The 14,600-nt window shown below is 37.7% G+C and overlaps 1 protein-coding gene across 3 annotated transcripts in view; it reads left to right on the plus strand.

The window, feature by feature from the left end:
- TBC1D32 (TBC1 domain family member 32) overlaps positions 1-14,600 on the plus strand; it is a 204,523-nt gene that overhangs the window by 52,362 nt on the left and 137,561 nt on the right. For all 3 annotated transcript variants that reach the window (XM_055432983.2, XM_055432982.2, XM_055432984.2), the window contains 3 exons: positions 285-427; positions 5,208-5,335; positions 12,360-12,561. In XM_055432983.2, coding sequence (XP_055288958.2) covers positions 285-427; positions 5,208-5,335; positions 12,360-12,561 — 473 coding nt within the window. The remainder of the gene's footprint in view (positions 1-284; positions 428-5,207; positions 5,336-12,359; positions 12,562-14,600) is intronic.

Genomic DNA, 14,600 nt, shown 5'->3' on the forward strand with positions numbered 1-14,600 from the left:
CATTATCAAGCAGAGTTTTAATGTCAAACAGCAAATGATCTAATGATGTCTTTTGGTGTTTATAATGTCATTTACTTTCATTAACTTGAAGATACATTAAGCAAATATTCTCAAGTTTCAGGTCATAATTTGGTAATAAATCATCCTCTGAGCATTGAATTGTATGATTTTTAAACTCTTTAATTAACTTTGATGAGCTTTTTGAAACAGCAATACCTAACACAGAAACAAAAGATGTAAGTAATGTCTTATTAAATTTTCAAAAAATGCTTCTTCTTTATCAGAGAATTACTCTCCTGCAAGTATGGCAACTGAAGTTCTGTGTATACTCTGTGATCAGAAAGAATGTGCAATTGAATGCTTATATAACAACACTGTGATTGAGGCTCTTCTTCAGCCTATTCATAACTTAATGAAAGGAACTAAGGTTGGTAATATAAAGTCTCTTAATTGGGTATTAGTGAATATTCAATGGGACTTCTAAGTTTGATCATTTGAAGTATTATACCATTTTCCATATAAATGTATTTTAAATCTTACTTCATACAGTCAGTTGATTTTAGTTATGACAATGTCAGGGAAAAGTCCATATAACATCTTAATCTTTTTTTCTGGTCAGGCTTAGATATTACTGTGAGGACTGAAGTTATCTGTTAAGGTATTTGTTTTATAAATCTTTTAAGTCTTATGAGTACTTTGTTGTTTGTTTTAATAACAGCTGTATAGCCTTTGGAAATATTTTCCTGGAGTCAGCTTTTTTAAAATATGGAAACAAGTATTATTTTAGATCAACTTATAAGCATCCTAGTTCTGAACATATGTATGTCTCTGCAGTTTGTGGAGTATATTACCTTACATTATATACAGTATCCATCACACCCGAGGCTGAAAGAAACTGCTAATGTCACATTTAAGGAGGAAGATTTGATACCATTACCACTAGTGCAGTCTGCCTAATATCTCTCTCCACTCCTGTAACTAAATTTCTGGGAAATGACTTAAAGCCTTAGCAATAGACTAAAGGTTTTTGATTTTCTGTGTCTGTGTTTTATTGATTTCTTCTCCGTTTGCCCACCTCTCAGTGGGATGGTCAACTGTTCACCCACTCACATATTCATCATTTATTGCTCATTCAGAAAGCATTAAACATATATGTGACTGTGGTACAAAGTGTGGAATTCTGGGAAAGTAAATGGTTATAATGAAAATATTTTGATCTTAGTCAGCCTCAGGAAAACAGAATGACCAGAGAAGAAATAAATAGATCATAATATACAACTTAATAGTATAGAATGCCATAACATAAATTGCAAAATGTAAACCATATACCAGAACTAAGAAACATACTTCTGGATCTTGAACCATAGCTATTGCTTCTTAGCTTTCCTCTATCTATCTTTAACTTTCTGTTTTATTTTGGCATCTTTCTTTTACCTGTAAATGTGTTGGGATGGGGGAAACTCTTGATTACCCAGTGCACAATTTTAACTACCATCTTATATCTGATCTTTTTAACAATAACCTTTTAATTATGGCCGGTTACCATTCTTGTCTTGGCTCCTTCTCTTCCCATTGTTTCTCAACTCATTGTATTATAATCTTGCTTTCATCATATCACTGATGGAGCTTTGATTGCAGTTGCCTGTAATTTTAAAACATGTAATTTTTCAGATTTTATTGTTAACACAGTAGATCACTTCTGAAATTATGCTTCCTTAGCTTTCCCACAATCTTTCTGTTTTTTTCTGTCCCTTTCTAAACACTCTTTGTTACCTCTGTGGTTTCCCTTCCAAGTCCCTGCTGTCTTCAGTGATTCAGAACCTGGTTCACTTTCCTTTCTCTTAGTATGCTTTTCCTGGATGATTAGATCTCTTCAGCTCCAGATTTCTTTAGCTGCCTACTGAACACCTTTCTTTGTTATTTATTCCATGAGCCAAACTCAGCATTTTCAAAACAGTATTTTTTTTCTGCCCTTGCTCTGTTCTATAAATGGGAACTCCTTTTTTCTCTACATTCAATTTTTATTCAAGACCTATAGATTTTTTCCCCCTGCATTTGTCTAAAATCCAGGTATTTCTCCTAATCCCCACTGTTTCTGCTTTTGTTTGTGTGTGCACATGCATGCTCAGTCAATTCCGACTCTTTTGTGACCCCAGGGATTGTTGCCCACTGGCCAGACTCCTCTGTCCATGGGATTTTTCCAGCGAGATTACGGGAGTGGGTTGCCATTTCTTCCTCTGTGGGATTTTCCCAACCCAGAGATCAAACGCACATCTCCTGTATTGCAGGTGGATTCTTTACTATTGAGCCACAAGTGTAGGTATTACTTTTGTTTAAGCCCTGATAATTTCTTGCTTGGAATATATACGTTGTTTCTTGTTCAGTTTTTCCACTTTCCAGTCTATTCCTATTTTGCCGCTAAGGCTACTTGTTGCTTGCTGGATAAACTTCATACTTTTCAACTAGACATTTATATCGAGTTTTCTGTTTTCTTATATTGTACCTGTTTCTTTCCTGTATATTCCAGTTATAAGAGATCATTTGCATTTTCTAAGTTCAGTCAGTTCAGTTCAGTTCAGTCGCTCAGTCGTGTCCGACTCTTTGCGACCCCATGAATCACAGCACGCCGGGCCTCCCTGTCTATCACCAACTCCCGGAGTTCACTCAAACTCACATCCATCGAGTCGGTCTCTGCTTTTTAATATACTATCTAGGTTGGTCATAACTTTCCTTCCAAGGAGTAAGCGTCTTTTAATTTCATGGCTGCAATCAGCATCTGCAGTGATTTTGGAGCCCCAAAAAATAAAGTCTGACACTGTTTCCACTGTTTTCCCATCTATTTCCCATGAAGTGATGGGACCAGATGCCATAGTCTTTGTTTTCTGAATATTGAGCTTCAAGCCAACCTTTTCACTCTCCTCTTTCACTTTCCTCAAGAGGCTTTTGAGTTCCTCTTCACTTTCTGCCATAAGGGTGGTGTCATCTGCATATCTGAGGTTATTGCTATTTCTCCCAGCAATCTTGATTCCAGCTTGTGCTTCTTCCAGCCCAGCGTTCCTCATGATGTACTCTGCATATAAGTTAAATAAGCAGGGTGACAATATACAACCTTGACGTACTCCTTTTCCTATTTGGAACCAGTCTGTTGTTCAATGTACAGTTCTGACTGTTGCTACCTGACCTGCATACAGGTTTCTCAAGAGGCAGGTCAGGTGATCTGGGATTCCCATCTCTTTCAGAATTTTCCACAGTTTATTGTGATCGACACAGTCAAAGGCTTTGGCATAGTCAATGAAGCAGAAATAGATGTTTTTCTGGAACTCTCTTGCTTTCTAAGATAGGTTATAGTATTTCCCTATGTTCAAACACTTTTCCTTGCCGTGGAAAGTCTTTAACTTGGTCTGTTTGTTCTTCAGACCACAGTTTATTGTATCCTGAAATTTCCTCTCAGTTGTCCCTGACAGATTTATGTGTTTGTCTATATTCTCACATTATGTACTTATGTAATTGTACCTAAGTTGTAATGATTCTTGAGAGTAAAAAACAACTCCCTGGCACATAATAGACATTCATTATCTCACTTAAGACATTGAACACTACCCACTGAGCCACTGCTGCATCACTGGCTCTGTGCTGGGTAGTTGAAGTATAGAAGTGACTAAGACACGGTCATTGCTTTTTAAGGACCCTGCTCTAATAGGAAAGACAGAATATTAAACAAATGAAATATTGAAAATGAGGAAAAAGAGAGTTTAAAAAATGTGTGCATGAATGAAGGAAAGATATTTAGTGTGAAAGTAACAAATTAAACATTAGATCATCTAGTTAAGAATTCTCCAGGTGAATATACCTGACCCCTCATTAGTTAAACTAACCTACTGAATTTATTAGAATGTATTGATTGCAATGTGCTTTTTGTTCAGTCACTAAGTCATGTCCGATTCTTTGCAACCCCATGGCTACAGAATGCCAGGCTCCTCTGTCCTCCACTCTGTCCCAGAGTTTGCTCAAATTCATGTCCACTGAATCAGTGATGCCATCCAACCGTCTCATCCTCCGTCACCCCTTTCTCCATTTGCCTTTAGTTTTTTCCCAGCCTCAGTGTCTTTTCCAGTGAGTAGGCTCTTCACAATCAGGTAGCCAAAGTATTGGAGCTTCAGCTTCAGATCAGTCCTTCAAATGAATATTTAGGGTTGATTTCCTTTAGGATTGACTGGTTTGATCTCGTTTGCTGTTCAAGGGACTCTCTAGAGTCTTCTCTAGAACTACAGTTGAAAAGCATCAATTCTGTGGCACTCAGCCTGTGATCCAACTCTCTCATCCGTACATGACTACTGAAAAATCATAGCTTTGACTATATGGACCTTTGTTGGCAAAGTAATGTCTCTGCTTATTAATACGCTGTCTAGGTTTGTCACAGCTTTCCTTTGAAGGAGCAAGCATCTTTTAATTTCATGGTTGCAGTCACTGTATAGATATTCAAAATTATCGTAGAGAATGTGTGCATTGCATCCATGTAGGTACAGGTGCATAAGTAGGTCCCAGAAAGAATAGAAACTTTAGTAGACTTCTAGATAAGTTCTAGCATTGACACAACTCTCTAGATTTTAGTATTTCCTTTGTACTAATTTGCTATATACTGGTAAAACTAGTTTTACTACATTTAACAATAAAAAATGGGGAATATGATCAGTTCCACTTAACGTTTTCTCATTAGTTGACATCATTAGCTATTGGCCAACTCATGAATTGATAGTCCTTAGTCACACATACAACTCATGACCCAATCAGTTATAGGAAAAGATGGTGTCCCTTAGAAAAGATGGTAGTATGTTAGATAGCATGTACAATGAAATTAGATCAGATATAGCCCAGTGAGAAGTAAACGGCAAAGAAGAAGAGCTACTGCATTTGTCATCTAGAATTATATGCATATAAAACTGTAATAGCAACAATTGTTTCAGCTGTCTTAGTAAACAATAATAGCTTTGGGTAAAAAGTATGTATGTTTTTACCTTATCAACTGTGCTCGTACGAGAATATAATCTAATGATGCTTTTGGTTCAGACATAGTTCACAGCCTAACAATCATTAACTTTCTTTTTTGTTGTGATAATATAACTTTATTAGATTACAGTACCACCCTTCAATGTTAGTCTGTGATATGTTAGCATGTCATAAAATTATATGATATCTTTAACATACAGGCTGCTCCAAATTGCTCTGAAACAGCATTAATTCATATAGCTCATATTTTGGCAAGAATTGCATCTGTGGAAGAAGGACTTACCCTACTACTTTATGGAGAAAATATGAACTCTTCTGAAGAAAAAAGGTATATTTCTGTTTCGAATAATTTGTGGAATTTCTTAGTGTGTTTTCTCAAATCTGATTTAAAGTTTCCAAAGATCTTGTCATATATTAATGAAAATTGAGAAAACTATTCTAGATAGTTATCTAGTTAGGTTTCTTGATCAACTACTAACATATTAGATCATCAGAAATTTGAAGGAATAACCAGGATTATGAATTCTACAGGCAGAGTAGGTCTTGATGTCTATAAATTCAAAAGAAAACTAGAATGGTTCACTCTACATAGGATCTTTTTTACTCTCTTGGACTGTATTCTTGGAACTTCTAAAGCCACAAATGACTGATTTTAAGTTAAACCATATAAAGGAAAGCTAACTACTTCCCCATCTTCATTCTCTAACCCTTATTCAGTTCTATCACATGGGTCAGCCAGTGATAACGTTTATGCTTCTAGACTTTCTCTGCACCTGTAATGATGCATCAAATATATATGTTCATAGTCACGGAATTCTTTCTTTTCAAAAATGGCATATGCATTACTTGTGGGTTTTTTGTGTGTAACCATAACCTCTTCCTAGATGAATATAGAATGAAACATTTTTAACAGCTCTCTAATGCATTTTTGTATGCCTTTACCATAATTTATTCAAATTTCTCTAAATTATTGGGTATTAGATTGTGTCTATGATTTTGCCTCCACAAATAACACCACAATGAGTGTCCTTTTATTCTATTGATGTGGTAGATTACATTAATTGATTTTTTTTGAATATTGAACCACCTTGCATACCTAGAATATTTCTTTTTATACATTGTTAGATTTGATTTACTAATATTTAAGGATTTTTGTCTGCGTTTATGAGAGAGACCAGTGTGTGGTTTTCATGATTCTTGTCTGGCCTTACTATAACACTGGTCTCATAATTTAGGAAATATTCTACTTCTAGCTTTTGAAAGATTTGGCATAATTTGTTGAATATCTGATAGATTTCATCAGTGTACCTATTTGGGCAAAGTGTTTTCTATTTAGGAAGTTAATTATTTATTCTATTTCTTTAATAGGTAGGTCTATTCAGATCGTTTGTGTTTTGGCAGGTTGTGTCTTTCAAGGAACTGGTCCACTTATCTAAGTTTTCTAATTTGTGGGCATAGACTTTTTATTGATATATTTGTTTTTTTACAGTATTCCTTTATTACCTGTTTAAAATCAATGGAATAAGTAGAGATAGCCTCTCATATTATTAATTTGTGTCTTTTTTCCTCTCTAACCTCATTAGAGTCTTTTCACTTTTACTGATCTTTTAAAAGACTAGCTTTCCACCCCCGACTCATTTCCTGTTTTAATTTCATTGATTTCTGTTCTAATTTTTATTTTCTGCTTTGTTTTGGATTTAATTTCATTTTCTGTGGTGAAAGTTTAGATTACTGAATTTTAGATCTTCTTTCTATTATATGCATTCAGTGCTGTAGACTTACCCCTCTAAGCACTGCTTTTGCTGCATCCAACAAATGAGTTGTGTTTTCATTTTCATTAGTTCAAGATATTTTTAGGCTTCTCTGGAGACTTCTTTGACCTATGAGTTATTTATGGTTCTGAGAGCATATTTTGTATGATTGATATTTTTAATTTGTTAAAATGTGTTTTATGGCCCAGAATGTGATCTCTCAGTGAATGTTCTATATACGCTTCAGAAAAATGTATATTCTGCTACTGGAAGTATTCTGTAGGTACCAATTATCTGCTGTTGGTAGTTTGTGGTGTTCAGTTCAGCTATGTCCTCATGCTGAATCTGTCAATTTCTGATAGAAAAGTGCTGAAATTTCAGACTGTTATCAGTGAATTCATCTTTTTCTCCTTGCAATTCTGTTAAATTTTCCTTCATGCATTTTGACACTGTTGGGTATACATTAAGGATTGTTACACCTTTTTGCAAAATTGACCCCCTTTATTATGTAATACGCCTTTTGGGTAATTTTCCTTGCTGTAATGTCTGAAATTAATATATCTAGTATAGCGTTCTCTTGATCATCAGCATGATGTCTTTATCTGTTTACTTTTAATCTGTCTTTATCATTATATTTAATAGACTTCTATAGATACCACATAACTGGATCTTGTTTTTTTTGTCTACTCTGATAGTCTTTCTTTTAATTGATCCTTGTCATTTAGAGTATGATGTGATTGGATTAAAGTTTACCATGTTTGTTACTGTTTTCTATTTTGCCTTTGTTCTTCCTTTTTTGTATGTTCCAAACTTTTCCTGCCATCTGTTGTTATTTTTTTCCATCATGTGTTTTAATATGCTTACATCTGGGAACATGCTGTCTTGCTGATAATAGTCACACAGGATCAAAGTTTTTGCATGAGGTTGGAGGCGGGGTGGTAACCATTTAATCCTTACAGTGACTAAGGAAGAGGCCTCTATGGTTATCTCTGTTATATAGATGGAAACATTGAGGCTTGGATTTCTATGACTTTGATTCAGTATTAATAGAAGAGAAGTGTAATTTTTGTTTCTAATTGTTTTATTTTTGATTATTCAATTTTTCTGGATCCTAAATTACTCATTTTTTCCTCCATTCCTAAACTTTGTTACTTATCATGCCCTTTTCTTTTCTCCTTGCCCTTGATGGCTACAAGAACCTTCTGAAAATTTTGTTTACTGTTTCATTTTAATATTTCAGAAGGGAGTAGATGTGAATGTAATGTGTTCAATCTGACATATTTAACCTGGAAGCCTTTTTGTTATCCATATATAATAATTTTTAAAATTAGGAAGACCAACTTTTTGCCATGAGTTCTAAGGTTCTTTTTATTTTTCATCACTTCACTATTTTTTTTCTTTTATATAGACATCATTTAATTGTATTTAGTTAATTTTCTCCCATTATTATCATTATGATTTCTAAGTTCTTTATTTTAGGCGTCTCCCTCACATTGAAGTTAAACAAAACAGACGTAAAATGTTAGAATTTCTTCTGAATCCTCATTGTGCAGTGGTGTAGAGTTTCTGACTTTATTAGGGAAAGATTAGAAACATCCCAGGTGTTCAATCACAAGAGACTAATAGATTGAATTATATTTACACAAAGGAGTGCTTCAGTTCAGTTCAGTCGTGTCCGACTCTCCGCGACCCCATGAATCACAGCATGCCAGGCCTCCCTGTCCATCACCAACTCCCGGAGTTCACTCAAACTCATGTCCACAGAGTCGGTGATGCCATCCAGCCATCTCATTCTCTGTCGTCCCCTTCTCCTCCCGCCCCCAACCCTTCCCAGCATCAGAGTCTTTTCCAATGAGTCACCTCGTCGCATGAGGTGGCCAAAGTATTGCAGTTTCAGCTTTAATATCAGTCCTTCCAATGAACACCCAGGATCGATCTCCCTTAGAATGGACTGGTTGGATCTCCTTGCGGTACAAGGGACTCTCAAGAGTCTTCTCCAACACCACAGTTCAAAAGCATCAATTCTTCAACGATCAGCTTTCTTCACAGTCCAACTATCACATCCATACATGACGACGGGAAAAACCATAGCCTTGACTAGACGGACCTTTGTTGGCAAAGTAATGTCTCTGCTTTTTAATATATTATCAAGGTTGATCATAACTTTCCTTCCAAGGAGTAAGCGTCTTTTAATTTCATGGCTGCAATCAGCATCTGCAGTGATTCTGGAGCCCAAAAAAACAAAGTCTGACACTGTTTCCACTGTTTTTCCATCTATTTCCCATGAAGTGATGGGACCAGATGCCATGATCTTTGTTTTCTCAATGTTGAGCTTCAAGCCAACCTTTTGACTCTCCTCTTTCACTTTCATCAAGAGGCTTTCTAGTTCCTCTTCACTTTCTGCCATAAGGGTGGTGTCATCTGCATATCTGAGGTTATTGATATTTCTCCCAGCAATCTTGATTCCAGCTTGTGCTTCTTCCAGCCCAGTGTTCCTCATGATGTACTCTGCATATAAGTTAAATAAGCAAGGTGACAATATAAAGCCTTGACGCACTCCTTTTCCTATTTGGAACCAGTCTGTTGTTCCATGTACAGTTCTGACGGTTGCTTCCTGACCTGCATACAGGTTTCTCAAGAGGCAGGTCAGGTGGTCTGGTCTTCCCATCTCTTTCAGAATGTTCCACAGTTTATTGTGATCCACATAGTCAAAGGCTTTGGCATAGTCAATGAAGCAGAAATAGATGTTTTTCTGGAACTCTCTTGCTTTCTCCATGATCCAGCGGATGTTGGCAATTTGATCTCTGGTGCCTCTGCCTTTTCTAAAATCTGCTTGAACATCTGGGAGTTCACAGTTCACATATTGCTGAAGCCTGGCTTGGAGAATTTTGAGCATCACTTTACTAGCATGTGAGATGAGTGCAATTGTGTGGTAGTTTGAGCATTCTTTGGCATTGCCTTTCTTTGGGATTGGAATGAAGACTGACCTTTTCCAGTCCTGTGGCCACTGCTGAGTTTTCCAAATTTGCTGGCATATTGAGTGCAGCACTTTCACAGCATCATCTTTCAGGATTTGAAATAGCTCAACTGGAATTCCATCACCACCACTATCTTTGTTCGTAGTGATGCTCTCTAAGGCCCACTTGACTTCACATTCCAAGATGTCTGGCTCTAGGTCAGTGATGACGTTATCGTGACTATCTTGGTCGTGAAGATCTTTTTTGTACAGTTCTTCTGTGTATTCTTGCCACCTCTTCTTAATATCTTCTGCTTCTGTTAGGTCCCTACCATTTCTGTCCTTTATTGAGCCCATCTTTGCATGAAATGTTCCTTTGGAATCTCTAATTTTCTTGAAGAGATCTCTTGTTTTTCCTATTCTGTTGTTTTCCTCTATTTCTTTGCATTGATCGCTGAGGAAGGCTTTCTTATCTCTCCTCGCTATTCTTTGGAACTCTACATTCAGATGCTTATATCTTTCCTTTTCTCCTTTGCTTTTCACTTCTCTTCTTTTCACAGCTATTTGTAAGGCCTCCTCAGACAGCCATTTTGCTTTTTTGCATTTCTTTCCCATGGGGATGGTCTTGGTCCCTGTCTCCTTTACAATGTCACGAACCTCCGCCCAGAGTTCATCAGGCACTCTATCAGATCTAGTCCCTTAAATCTATTCCTCATTTCCACTGTATAATCATAAGGGATTTGATTGAGGTCATACCTGAATGGTGTAGTGGTTTTCCCTACTTTCTTCAATTTAAGTCTGAATTTGGCACTAAGGAATTCATGATCTGAGCCACAGTCAGCTCCTGGTCTTGTTTTTGCTAACTGTATACAGCTTCTCCATCTTTGGCTGCAAAGAATATAATCAATCTGATTTCGGTGTTGACCATCTGGTGATGTCCATGTGTAGAGTCTTCTCTTGTGTTGTTGGAAGAGGGTGTTTGCTATGACCAGTGTGTTCTCTTGACAAAACTCTATTAGCCTTTGCCCTGCTTCATTCCCTGCTCCAAGGCCAAATTTGCCTGTTACTCCAGGTGTTTCTTGACTTCCTACTTTTGCATTCCAGTCCCCTATAATGAAAAGGACATCTTTTTTGGGTGTTAGTTCTAAAAGGTCTTGTAGGTCTTCATAGAACTGTTCAACTTCGGCTTCTTCAGCATTACTGGTTGGGGCATAGGCCTGGATTACTGTAATATTGAATGGTTTGCCTTGGAAATGAACAGAAATCATTCTGTCTTTTTTAAGATTGCATCCAAGTACTGCATTTTGGACTCTTTTGTTGACCATGATGGCTACTCCATTTCTTCTAAGGGATTCCTGCCCACAGTAGTAGATATAATGGTCATCCGAGTTAAATTCACCAATTCCAGTCCATTTTAATTCACTGATTCCTAGAATGTCTATGTTCACTCTTGCCATCCCATGTTTGACCACTTCCAATTTGCCTTGATTCATGCACCTAACATTCCAAGTTCCTATGCAATATTGCTCTTTACAGCACCGGACCTTGCTTCTATCACCAGTCACATCCACAAGTGGGTATTGGTTTTGCTTTTGCTCCATCCCTTTATTCCTTCTATAGTTATTTCTCCACTGAGCTCCAGTAGCATACTGGGCACCTACCGACCTGGGGAATTCCTCATTCAGTATCCTATCATTTTGCCCTTTGATACTGTTCATGGGGTTCTCAAGGCAAGTATACTGAAGTGGTTTGCCATTCCCTTCTCCAGTGGACCACATTCGGCTGTGGTCCATGTGATCAGATCGACTAGTTTCCTGTGATTATGATTTCAGTGTGTCTGCCCTCTGATGCCCCCTCCCAATACCTACCGTCTTATTTGGGTTTCTCTTACCTCAGTCGTGGAAAATCTCTTCACAGCCGCTCCAGCAAAGTGCTGTACCTTACCTTGGATGAGGGGTATCTCCTCAAGGCCGCCCCTCCTGACCTTGAACGTGGAGTAGCTCCTCTCGGCCCTCCTGTGCCCGCGCTGCCACCGCCTGTTGGACGTGGGGCAGCTCCTCTCGGCTGCTGGCCCTGGCCTCAGGCGTTGGGTAGCTCCTCTCCGCCGCGCCTCTTTGCCTGGTCGATTGCGCAGTCTCTCACGTCTGCGCCGCCGGGGCCGGCGCAGTAGTGAAAAGGGGATGATAAAATGTCCGGCTATAGAGTTGTCATTAGGATATATAAAGTGAAAAAACAAAACAGAAGAAAGTTTGTAGAATGTTACCTTTTGTATAGTAGAAGGGAATATGAATAAGTAAAATTATATTTGTCTAATTTTCAAAAGGAAATGATAAAAGAGTAGTAATAGCTTTAGAAGAAAGAACCGCAATAGTTTAGAGGAAAGAAAAAACATATTTGGATTAAGAGGCATAGATATAAGATATCTGGGATTATTCCTTGATTTACCTAGATTTGACTTTGGAATCATGAATATGTTTTATATACTAAATGTTAAAGTTATAAAGTACAATTTTAAAAAAAGTAAAATGAATGGAAATAAGTGAGCTTTACTACCAAACAGTCAAGTCAGTGACGTACCCATGCAGAGAAAGCAGTTCAATCAAATTAGGTCACTTGAAGTACATTGGTTTGGTATCATCTTTTAGTCTTACAGGTGCTCATCTAATTGCCCAGTTTTCAAAAAAACTGCTTGATGAAGACATTTCTATTTTTTCTGGATCAGAAACGTTTCCTGTGGTTAAAGGAGCTTTTACTTCTGTGTGTCGTCAAATATACAGTACATGTGAAGGCTTACAGGTGTTAATTCCTTATAGTTTGCATGAATCTATTGCAAAGGCTTGGAAGAAGGTGAGTATTTTCAATTTTTTTCTTCCCTGAAAATCTTTATTTCAGATATGTTCAGTGTTATAATATTATACTACAGTTCAAATATTTTAGTGGACTTCTTTAGCATCACGGTACTCCAAAGGACATAATGATTTCTAACTTGTCAAAAGATGGCTTCAGTACATCCTGTCCCTGTAGGATAGAGCTCTACAGGTTAACTGGGTGCTGCAGTCTTTTCTTCTGGTGATTGTTGTTGCTGTTCAGTTGCTCAGTTGTGTCCGACTCTTTGAGACCCCATAGACTGTAACATGCCAGGCTTCCCTGTCCTTCACCATCTCCTGGAGTTTGTTTAAGTCATGTCCATTGAGTCGGTGATGTCATCCAATCATCTCATCCTCTGTTATCGCCTTCTCCTCCTACCTTCAATCTTTCCCAGCATCGGTATCTTTTCTAATGATTCATCTCGTCTCATTAGAAGCATCAAGTGGCCAAAGTACTGGAGCTTCAGCTTCAGCATCTGTCCTTCCAATGAATATTCAGGATTGATTCCTTTCGGATTGCTGTCCAAGGGACTTTCAAGAGTCTTCTCCAACACCATAGTTCAAAAACAGATTCCTTGGCACTCAGCTTTCTTTATGGTCTAATCTCACATCCATTCTTGCCTACTGGAAAAACCATAGCTTTGACTAGACGGACCTTTGTTGGTAAAGTAATGTCTCTGCTTTTTCATTTGCTGTCTAGGTTTGTCATAGCTTTTCTTCCAAGGAATAAGCGTCTTTTAATTTCATAGCTGCAGTCACCATCTACAGAGATTTTGGAGCCCCCCAAAATAAAAGTCTGTCACTGTTTCCATTGTTTCCCATCTATTTGTCATGAAGTGATGGGATCAGATGCCATGATCGTCATTTTTTGAATGTTGAGTATTAAGCCAGCTTTTTTCATTCTCCTCTTTCACTTTCATCAAGAGGCTCTTTAGTTCCTCTTCACTTTCTTCCATAAGAGTGGTATCATCTGCATATTTGACGTTATTGATGTTTCTCCCAGTAATCTTGACTCCAGCTTGTGCTTCATCCAGCCCAGCATTTCTCATGATGTATTTTGCATATAAGTTAAATAAGCAGGGTGATAGGATACAGCCTTAACATACTTCTTTCCGAATTTGGAAACAGTCCATTGTTCGCTGTCCATTTCTAGCTGTTGCTTCTTGACCTGCATACAGGTTTTGCAGAAGGTAGATAAGGTGGTCGGGTATTCCCATCTCTCGAAGAATTTTCCACAGTTTGTCATGATCCACACAGTCAAAGGCTTTAGTGTAGTCATTGAAGCAGAGATAGATGTTTTTCTGGAATTCTCTTGCTTTTTCTATGATCCCACAGATGTTGGCAGTTTTATCTCTGGTTCCTCTGCCTTTTCTAAATCCAGCTTGAACATCTGGAAGTTCTAGGTTCATGTACTGTTGCAGGCTGGCTTGGAGAACTTTGAGAATTACTTGCTAGAGTGTGAGATGAGTGCACTGTGGAGTAGTTTGAGCATTCTTTGGCATTGCCTTTCTTTGGGATTGAAATAAAAACTGACCTTTTCCAGTCCTGTGGCCACTGCTGAGGTTTCCAAATTTGCTGGCATGTTGAGTGTAGCACTTCACAGCATCATCTTTTAAGATTTGAAATAGCTCAGCTGGAATTCTATTACCCCCAGTAGCTTTGTTCGTAGTGATGCTTCCTAAGGCCCACTTGACTTTGGACACCAGGATGTCTGGCTCTAGATGAGTGCTCACACCATTGTCGTTATGTAGGTCATGAAGATCTTTTTTGTATAGTTCTCCTGTGTATTCTTGCCACATCTTCTTAATATCTTCTGCTTCTGTCATGTCCATACCATTTTTGTCCTTTATTGTGCCCATCTTTGCATGAAATGTTCCCTTGGTATCTCTATTTTTCTTTAAGAGATCTCTAGTCTTTCCCATTCTATTTTTTCCCTCTATTTCTTTGCATTGATCACTTGCTCTTCTTTGTAACTCTGCATTCAGATGGATAAATCTTTCCTTTTCTCGTTTGCCTTTC

Source organism: Moschus berezovskii, chromosome 10 (assembly GCF_049115385.1).
Source record: "Moschus berezovskii isolate FMDL1 chromosome 10, NW_MosBer_1.0, whole genome shotgun sequence".
NCBI classification, from domain to species: domain Eukaryota; kingdom Metazoa; phylum Chordata; class Mammalia; order Artiodactyla; family Moschidae; genus Moschus; species Moschus berezovskii.